General features: G+C 66.3%; 1 protein-coding gene across 1 annotated transcript; it reads left to right on the top strand.

Annotated features, from left to right (window-relative positions):
• The first annotated feature begins 92 nt into the window (after nt 1-92).
• ISG20L2 (interferon stimulated exonuclease gene 20 like 2) lies at nt 93-3685 on the top strand. Its single transcript, XM_085317012.1, has 3 exons — nt 93-1122; nt 1571-1771; nt 2348-3685. Exons 1-3 carry the CDS (start codon nt 511-513, stop codon nt 2459-2461), a joined length of 927 nt encoding a protein of 308 aa, XP_085173138.1. The 5' UTR covers nt 93-510; the 3' UTR covers nt 2462-3685.
• Nucleotides 3686-9807: the final 6122 nt, after the last annotated feature.

The following is a 9807-nucleotide window of genomic DNA, read 5'->3' on the forward strand; positions in this document are numbered from 1 at the left end:
TTTGGGGTGAATTCTTTGCGGGAGTGGGGCCATTTAGGGGTGAGGAGGGCAGAATGGGCTCTAGGGAGGAAGGGGACTCTTTGGGGGTCATATCTGGGGTGAGTCCCTTTGGAAGAAGAGCCCATTTTGGGGAGGAAGAAGTAGAGTGGGAGCCCATGTTGGGGTGAGGGGCAATGCTGAAGGAGGAGAGGAGGGCTTTTTGACCTGCTGAAGAGATTTGCAGTGGAGCTTAGCAAGAAACACCCATTTCCCACCTTGGGGAGGRCTGGCAGGAAGGTGGCCCCAGCCCTGGCACAGGGAAGGTTTCCCCAGGYGCCTGCAGCGAGCTTGGAGGCAGCCTGGGGACAGGGGTGCTGAGATCTCTCTCTCTGTGCTGCAGACAGAACTGGCTGTGAGGCTGGAACTGCCGCGAGGCCGGAGCCGCCACAGGAATCCCCCTTCCACCACGGGGATCCCCTCTCTGCTGCATCCCACGTTCCCCATGTGTAAGCCATCCTGCTGGAGCCCACCATGTCAGATCTGATCCTTAATGTGCACTTTGGCCTCTCAGAGCCCTCCAAGAAGGGGACGGCTGGCAATCGAAAGCACAAGAACTTTCTGAAACGTCGCCGATTACTGGAGAGGAAGGGTGTGCTGAAGCAAAAGCAGCTGCCGCYGGCCCAGCAGCAGGCAGGAAAAGGCTCTCAGAAGAAGTCGGGCTCCTGGGGCAGGAATGCCAAGAAGCAGCAGGCTGCRGATGTGGCCAGGAGGGACCAGACCAAAACGTGCCTCAAGGGAAATAATCCCCAGCCCAGCCCAGCTACACAGAACAATTCCACGAGCTCCAAAAGGACATGTTTTCCCAAAGGAACGTGTGCCTCAGTTAAAGGAAAGAAAAGTGCCCCTCTCCTCCCTGCCATGCCCAGCAAACTGGTGGCCATTGACTGTGAGATGGTGGGCACAGGGCCCGGCGGGCGCATCAGCGACCTGGCCCGATGCAGCATCGTCGGCTACGACGGTGACGTCMTGTACGACCAGTACATCCGCCCGGCCAACCCCATCGTGGACTACCGCACCCGCTGGAGCGGCATCCGGCGGCATCACATGGCGAATGCCGTCCCGTTCGGCAAAGCCCAGCGAGAGGTGCGCTCGCAGCGGCGCTGAGCTGCGTGGCGTGGGGTGGGGGGCGCGGGGCGGGGATCCTTTCCGTCCCATGGGCTCTTAGGACCGTTTGGAGGTTTGATGGGCTGTGGAGGACTTGGCTCTTCGGGCGAGGGCTGCCTGTGTGCCCGTCTCCTCATGCCTCAGTGCTCCTGCTCAGTCCTACATTTTAGCACCAACCTGATTTTCTCTGTGGCTTAAACCAAGCACTGGGGCCCGCTGCCTGGGCCGGTGTCGTGCTCTGCTTTGAGGCGCTGACTCCTCATGGAGCATGGAGTAGGCATCTGGCGATACGGATGTTTTGGGTGACCGCAGCGTGGTGTGTTAGGGCCCGGCAGATCCCTCTAATGCCTGTGTGATTTGGGCTCTGACAGTTCTGAGATAGGGTGGCCTGAGCCTGCTGTAAACCCCTGTTCTCCTTCCTTCTCAGATCCTGAAAATCCTCTCAGGGAAGATCGTGGTTGGCCACGCCATCTGCAACGACTTCAAGGCGCTCAAGTACTTCCACCCTCAGTCGCTCACCCGGGATACGTCCAAAATCCCCTTGCTGAACCGAAAGGGCGGCTTTCCTGAGAATGTGTCGATCTCCCTGAAGCGCCTCGCCAAGCAGCTGCTGAACAAAGACATCCAGGTATTGGCAGCGGCTCCCGGTCTGATGCCGGGGTGTCCCCGCTCACCCTGCGCCAGCCACCTCCCTGCTCATCCCGTGCTGGGATGGCTCCTCTCCAATTTCGGTAGCCGCCACAGGGGGCCGCTGCGAAGCGTCTGCCGTAGGGAGAAACTCCCAGGAAAGCTGGGGAGCCTTGCCGTCCTGGGAGGACAAGATYGAGCCTGTGCCATGGGGAACAGCAAGGCCTGGGGGTGTCACAGCAGGCAGGGGCATGACAGGAGCAGGGAGAGGTCCAGCCCTCTCTGTTTGCATTGGCTGGGCTGTGATCACAGTGCTTGGAGGTGCTTTGCCTCCTGGGGAAGGTTCAGGGATTAATGTTCAGTCACTCCTGATGGTCCTGGAGCAACACAGCCCCCCGCCTTGTGTGTTAGTTTCCCCTTCCCTGAAAACCAGCTGCAGGAGCAGGTGCAATGACCCTGAGTCCCTCAGCCTGACCCCTTATCAAGCAGGTTGAGTGTTGGTGGGGCTTTGCCCTGCTCAGCCTGTGTCCCAGCGGATCCTTGGACTGTGCCAATCCGTCATCTCTGTCCCCGACAGGTTGGCAAGAGCGGCCACTCCTCGGTGGAGGATGCCAGGGCCACCATGGAGCTGTACAAGGTGGTGGAAGCGGAGTGGGAGCAACACCTGATGCTGAACCCSGAGCAGGAGTGACCAGCCGCAGCCTGGTGCCGGAGCCCCAAAGCTCTGGGCTCTGAGAGCCCAGAGCTCGCTGGATGGAGCGAAATAGCAATGGAGCAAAGCAGCGTGGAGGGGGYGGTGTCTAGGCAAGGTGGCGCAGCTCGAAAGATGGTAGGATGGGGGCCGGATCATAGCTGGGAGGCAGCGGGACTGTCCCTTGTCCCTGCCAGTGCCCCATGCCCCCAGCTACGCTGTGCTGCTTGCTCTCTATTCCCACCCAAGACGTGGGGAGAGCTGCTACCTCTAGGCTGGGGCCGTTCTGTGCCCCCATGGCGGGTGTCTAGGGACTCATGCACCCACAGAACAGCTCGGTGCCATCGAGGGGCCCTGATAGCGTTGGGKTTCCCAAACCCAGCGCCGTGGCTGCTGCTGGGAAGGGCCTTTCCTGAGCGGTGCCACCTCGTTGCCAGTGCCGAGGGTGGCAGCGGGGAAGTGCGGAGCAGGCAGGAGAGGGGCCGGGGGCACGGCGTGGATCCCCGCAGGGAAGCGGCCCCCTACCCCTCTCCCCGCAGGGGGGTTCCTCGCCGGATGGGGAGCTCTGCCCTGCCACGAGCGGCAGAGAGGGGCCGTTGGCCAGGGTGTGACGTTGGGGCTGTGCCAGCTGGACTTGCTCTGGGCACGGATTCTGTTGACTGCAGTGCAGTTACCGGGGCATTTAGTGCCAGCGTGTGGCCCGGGGCAAATCTCATTTCTCTGCCGGTGCTGAGTGGGGATGTTGCAAAACTACCTCGGTCAAGGACAATAACTGCCAAACAGCTCTGAGCTGCGGCTGTGGCAGGGACACGGAAGCTGGCGTGGGAGTGGGCAGTGCCCAGAGAGCACAAAGCAGATCCTGCCGTGGCATTGGAAAGTCCCTGCTCTGGTTGCAGAGCAGGGTGGCTGCTGCCTGTCGGGATTTGGATTCTGCTTTCCGCTTTGCGCAAGTGCTGCAACCTCGGAGCCCTGGGACGAGCCTGGGCGTGGGGGATCAGCTCAGGCGTGGCGCYGAGGGGTGCTTTCTCCCGGCAGCCTGTGCCGTGGTGCCCAGCGTGCTCCAGGGACGTGGAGTCCTTCACAGATGCCTCCGAACACCGACGTGCAATTTGCTTTTTCAACTCTCGAACGTTCCTCTTGAACCGTCCGTCTCGGCCCGTGGTGGAGCTACTTTGAAGTAAAATGTTTATGTTCAAAACCCCCATTAAAAACAATGATTAATGAGCCCTTCCTTTCTGTGGTGGCGATGACGCAGGGGCAGCAGGGCCTGGGGGCGGTGTTCGGCTCAGGAGCCGGCCGGCCGCGGGGAGCGGTGCGACGGCCCCCGTCCCCTCCCTCCCTCCCTGCCTGCCTGGAGAGCGGGGTGGCGCCGGCCCCTCGGAGCGCCGCTGCGTGAGCCGGGGGTCTGCGCGGGGCGAGCTGCCCCTTCGCTCGCTGGCTGGGCGCTGGCCGTTCCCACGTCTCCTCCGCKTTTCGGGCTCCGCGCGAGAGCTCTTGCTGCTGTTGTTTGAAATCGAAGCCGTTTGGGAGGGGGCCCCGGCAGGGGCCCGGCGAAGGGGTTGCGGCAGGGCGGGCACCAAGCCGCGTCCTGGCGTTAGACCTCTGCGACATCCGTGTCCAAAACAGGCCGGGTGGGGGATGAGGAGCAGGGGGGCAGCGGGCAGGAGCCGTCTCCCCGTTCTCCTGGCCCTGGGTGGGGGGAGCTGAGCCCCTCACCRCGGATGAGCAGCCCCTGACCCCGAGGCTGCGCGGCCTCGGCTGCGGCTGATCGCAATTCCAGGCGCCGGATCTGCTTCAGCCTCGCGGCCCCGCGTGCCTCGGATGCAGCGGCGAAACAGCCAGGCGAGGGGTCCGTCCCCGCCGTCCCTTGYCCCCTGGGAGGGGCTGCGGTGGGGTGGGGTGGCCCCTTCCCGGGGCCGGGCGAGCGCGGAGAGGCCCCGCGTCTGGCGCAGCCTGGCCGAGCCCCAGGTTTCCGGGCTCCGAGCAGACCTCTCGCGCCTCCGAGGGATGTTGTCAGCCGTCACCCATCGCCTGCCAACATCTGCTTCCCGGTGACCCCTTCCTCTGCCTCCCCTTCACGCCAGGTACGAGCCAGCCCCTTCCCTCCGCCCCCCGCCCCGGTGCGGGGAGCCCGCTGCGGGTCCTCCCCCTTCCCTCGCGCCCGGCCCCGATGGGAGACTGGGGGAGAAAAAGGGGCTTCTGGAAAGGCAGTTTTGGGCCGGACCGAGCTCTGCCGCCCTGGCGTCGCTCCCCGCTCGGTGGGAGGATCCTCGGGCTCCCGCGCGCCGGCATCCGGCATCCTCCCCCGTGCCCTTGCCGGGCGGCTCCCGCCTCGGCCCCGTCTCCCGCCGGAGCGAGCGCGGGAGGGAGCCGCCGGCGGGCGCTTTCCTCCCCGAGCCGGGGCGGCGCGGCCAAAACCAACAAGCCCTGCCCAGGCTGCTGGCCGGCTCCGGCGTCCCGGCCCGCGGCGGTGGCTTCGCCGCGCTGCTCCTTCCAGCCGCGCCGCGAGCAGCCGTGGAGCCGCAGCCGGCCTAGGCGCGGGGGCCTTTCGGGGACCCCCCCGGCGCACCCCAGCCGGCGTAACTTCGGGTGTTTTTTTTTTTTTTTTGCCTTCCCCTTTCCGACGCGAAGCCCCTCGTGCCGCGCAGGCCGGCTGCCGGCGGGCGATTTTGCAGGCTGGCCGCCGTCGCCGCGCCGCGGCTGTCGCCCCGCGGGGCGGCCAAGCCGCCAGATGTTCGGCCTTATTGCGAGAGCGATGGAGCAGAGAAACGCTCATTAAAAACGTGGTCGATGCTGGGGAATATCCCAGGCATCGGAAGGAGCCGGCGGCCGCGGCATAGCTGGAATAGCTCAGCACGAGGGGCTGGGGGGACTGGGGGGAGGAAGGGCCGGGGCAAGCAGAGACTGAGGGGAGAGCTCCAGGGGGCACAAACACCCCCCAACGTCACCCCAAATGCTGGGTGCAGCCGTGGCCGACGTTTCAGGGCCTCTCCCCTCCCGTTCGGGGCGGGGGAAGAGGGGAGCGGAGAGAGACGAGCTGCGGCCAGCTCCTGCCCTGGGCTCGGGGTCTCCCCTCGGGGGGGCCTCGGCCCCCTCCATCCCCAAGTCTCTCGTGGGGAGGTGGTGTGGGGCGGATTTGCGGGGGGGGAGGGACTCGTGGGGCAGTGTTGCAGGGCAGTTTTGCAGGAGGGGGGGACTCGTGGGGCAGTTTTGCAGGGCAGTTTTGCAGGAGGGGGGGACTCGTGGGGCAGTTTTGCAGGCCTCCGTGCCCCTCCAGGGCTGCCTGCGCCCTCCAAACGCTCCAGCTGCTCGTCCCAGGGAGCCCCGAGGCTGCCAGCTCCCGGGCCACTTTCCAATGAACTTTCTGTAGTCTGGGGGCAACAACTTCCTCCCTCGTTAGCGCAGCAGGAAATCATAGGAAGGCCGGGGCGCCCCGGGGCACCGAGGCGATGGACCGGCGCGCAGCGGCAGGAAGGCGGCCGGTGCAGGAACGCGCGGCGGGAGCGATCCGGCCTCCGGCACCGGCCTCCGCTCGCGCCGGGCTGCAAACCTGCTCCAGGTTCGGTGTCCCCGCGGCACCGGGGCGCCCGGCCGAGTCCGGGGCTCCGGGCACTGCCCGGACCCGCCGGCGCAGGGGACCGAGCGTCCCGGCAGGCAGCGGAAGGCGTGCGCGCTGGCCCGCCGGCGGGCTCGTTCGCGAGCCTGCGTGTGCGTTTCTGCACGCCCGCGTGCGCACGCGTGCGTGCGTGCCCGCGCCTGCCCCGCGCGGAGGTTATTTATGTCCCGGGGATCGGAGCGCGGTCGCAGCCCAAAGTACAAAGGAAGGTGGGAATGCAAAGAGGAGAAGCTGGGAGCCTTTGTGTCTGCGCCGGGTTTGGAAGCAATTAAAGCAGGGAGTTTACAGTCGGGGTTATAAACGGCCAGTCGTTAAAATTTTTACGTCTATGGAAATGAGAACCATGCGTCCCGGCCCCATCTTGTCGGCAGATGCTGGACAAACCCCCTCTAACGAGGCCCCGTGGCCGTTTGCGCCCGTCCCCGCTCCCAGCCGAGGGCCGGGACGTCCACGCGGGACCGTGCGCTGTCCCAGCGGCGGCTCCGGCCCCCGATCCCGCCCGCCCGCGGGCCGCTCCGATTCCCAGCAAAGCCCGGGCAGCCGGAGCCGGGAGCCCTTTGCCGGGGCAGCGTCCCYGGGGCCGGGCTCCCTCCTGCACCGGGATGGCGCAGGTCATGGCAAAGCCGTCCAGCTGCGCTTCATTTCCCAGCCGGCCCCCCGCCGGGCTCGGAGCCGGAGAAAATCCCTCCGGGGGCTGCCAGGCGTGGGGAGCCCGCGTGGCGCCGCGGGGAGGGAGCAGGGGCCGGGAGGAGCTGGYGGGCAGCTGCGCCGGGCCAGCTGGGATGGATTTGCCGGGGATGCAGGGAAGAGGCTCCAGGGAGCCGGGGGTCCGTGGGACACGGAGCCCCAGAAGGAGCCGGGCGCTCGGCTCCGGGCCCCGGGGCTTCGGCGCTGCCCTCTGCCCGCTCCGCGCTCCTGCGGCTTGCAAGGATTTTAGGGGCTGGTCGGGCCGGGGAAGGAGGGCGGCGGGGCTGCCGCCGGCGGAGCGGCCCCGCGAGCCGGCTGCTCCCGGAGGCCGATCCAGCTGTTCCGCGCGGAGCCGCGGCCGGGAGACGCCACCGCTCCTTGCCGATTGCCTCCGCGTCTCCAGATTAATCCGTGCCTAAGCGCCGTGGCCTTGCCGGCTATCGGCGGAGCTGTTTGGGTTTATTTGAAGCTGGGAGCTGGAATGTTTGCCTCCGAAAAGGGCCGCCCGCCCCAGGGCTTTCCAGGGACGGGAAGCAGGGAAGAGGAGGGGAGGGCTGAGAAGAATGAAAAAGGATTTATCCGCCCTTCCAGCAGAATTCCTTCCAGATGTGGGGATGCTGGGGGCTCTTTCTCTCCCCCTCGAAAGCCGTTATTAATAACCCCGCTGGATTTCCACCCAGCGCCGGGTGGCTCTGTCCTGACCTGGCCGGGCCATGGGGTCTGGGCTCGGTGGCCGCAGGGTCCGGGCTCGGTGGCCATGGGGCCAAGTGGCCGAGCTGCTGTGGCACGTCTGTGGCGCAGGACTCCCGGGTTCGGGCCGCGGCTTCGGCACGGGCAGCTCTCCGGGTCCGCTCCAGCTGGCCCTGGCTGCCCGCTTTGGACGTAACCCACGGGAAATGTGGCGTTTTCCCCATTTCCCCCAAAACACGGGGGCAAACAGCACCTGGCTGGGCGCTGCCACCTACAGCCAGCCCCGACGCCGCGGCACAGCTGGGACAAGCCGCCAGTTCGCCCCTTTCCGTGGCTTTTTATCACCTCCTCGYGCCCAGGGGACACAGTTCCAGCTGGGGAGACAGGGGGGGCCGGGGCGCTGCTCTGCCCCGCTCCCAAACCCGGGGCAGCCGCAGGAGCTCCCGTTTTCCCGTGCGCGTTTCCCCCGCCGCGCGGAGCCGGGAAGCGGCCCCTGCCCCGCCGCCCGGCCCTGACGCGCCTTCTCTCCAGCAGCGCGTTGCACATCTGCATCGCTGGAGGTAAGGCCGCGTCCGCCCTCTTTCTAATAAATCCTGTTCGTCAGGGGATTAGAAACTCATTGCAAGCCAGAACTTGGCGCACGAAAATGGCAGCGCAGAAATTTGGGGGCGAGGGGGACATGGCTGGGAGGAGGGGAGGCGAAGGGAGCTCGCTGCAGCCGCGCTTCCCCCGGGAGGGGGATTTCCACGGAGCCAGTGCGGGGAAGGGGCGGGAGGGCAGCGTCCCTGGGCTTTTCAAAGATGCTTTTCAAGCTGCAAACAACAAGCTCCTCGTTATTATTGTTATTTTTAAGACATGAGTTTTGCAGGCGGGAGGTCTCCAGCGCTCAGGAACTGCATGGTTTACTCCCGTTACTTTTTGCAATGGGGAAGGCCCTATTCCCGCTTGCGGGGTGCGAGGCAGCCCGGAGCTGCGTGGGCTCGAGGAGGGCAGGGAGGACCCGGATCCGGATGGCCTCACGGGAGGTTTGGGGGCTCCCCCCCCCAGTGCACCCAGGCAGGACCCGCGGCAGTGCCCCGTGCCTCTGCTCCTCCTTTCGGCAGCACGAAGGGAGCAAAGCGCAGCTCTTTCCGGAGGCCGACGCCGCGTCGCCCTCCCGGCCGGTCCTGCACGAGCCCTTCGCACGTCTCCGGCGCGCTTCCTGCCCCGCGGGACGGTGCTGCGCCCCGGCACAGCCCGCCCCGCACGCGGCGTTTCGCTAAAGAGAGAAAAACCCCAGAAAATAATTCATCACACTTTTTAACCAGGCCCAATTTATCGGGGGGTTAATCTAGCATTAGTGGTTAATCTTCATGCTTTCCCCCAGGCCCGGAGCCAAAGCAAACTCCATGCGGCGCTGCGAAGGGTTGGGGCTATTTTAAAGGGACGATGTTGGGGTAACGGGCTGCGGGGAGCCCGCGCCGAGGTTTATCTGCCTCTTCTCGCGGGCTGCCGTAGCCGCTGGGACACCCGCTCACCTGTGCAGCCCCGAGCACACCGGACTCAGGCCCGCCAGGACACCCGGCCCCAATTTCCAGGTGTCTGGAGTTTTGCTGCTTCGGCTGGACCGTGGCCGCAGCTGCAGCCCCCCAGGCCCCGTCTTGGCTCGCGTGGGACACACGGCAGGGCGCTTCGCTCCCTGGAGTGCACACGTGTGCACGCACATGCACAAAAACCACGTGTGTACGTGTTAATGCCTGTCCGCACACACATGTGTACGCACATACATGCGGCGACTCCTGCATAAATATGCACGTACGGYGTGTCCATGTGTGTGTGTGCACATACATGCACACGTGGAGACACGCGCGTGCACGAATGCACACATGCACTTACACACACGTGCACGGATGCAGTGCACTGGGCACAGGGACGCTGCGGGGGGGGGGGTCTCTGCCCTGCGGCACCCCCGGAGACCCCCGGGGCAGCCCCCGCGCAAGCCCCGCACCCGCCTCGGAGCTCCCGGGGCGCCGGGAGAGGGGCCCGGCGGCGGGGGCCCGGCTGGGTGCTCGGCGCTGCGGGGCTGGGGCGGTTTTGCAGGAATGCAGCCAGCCGGGGCCGCCGCCAGCTCTTTTTCTCTTGCAAAATCCCGCAGGTGAGCGAGCAACACCCCTCGGCTCCCGCTGCGAGCCTCGCCGCGGCCGGGGGGCCGGAGGGGGTGGGACCAGCCCGGCAATAAAATGCCACATCCAGGGCACGGAGCCCGGCGGAGCAGCGAGGCTGCGAGCGAGCAGGGCGCGATCCCGGCGCGGCGGAGGCGACCGGCACCGGCACCGGCACCGGCACCGGGCGAGAGCGCGGCCCCCCCGTGCCG

Source organism: Rhea americana, unplaced genomic scaffold (genome assembly GCF_003343005.1).
Source record: "Rhea americana isolate MKP2758 unplaced genomic scaffold, rheAme1 scaffold_484, whole genome shotgun sequence".
Classification (NCBI taxonomy): Eukaryota; Metazoa; Chordata; class Aves; order Rheiformes; family Rheidae; genus Rhea; species Rhea americana.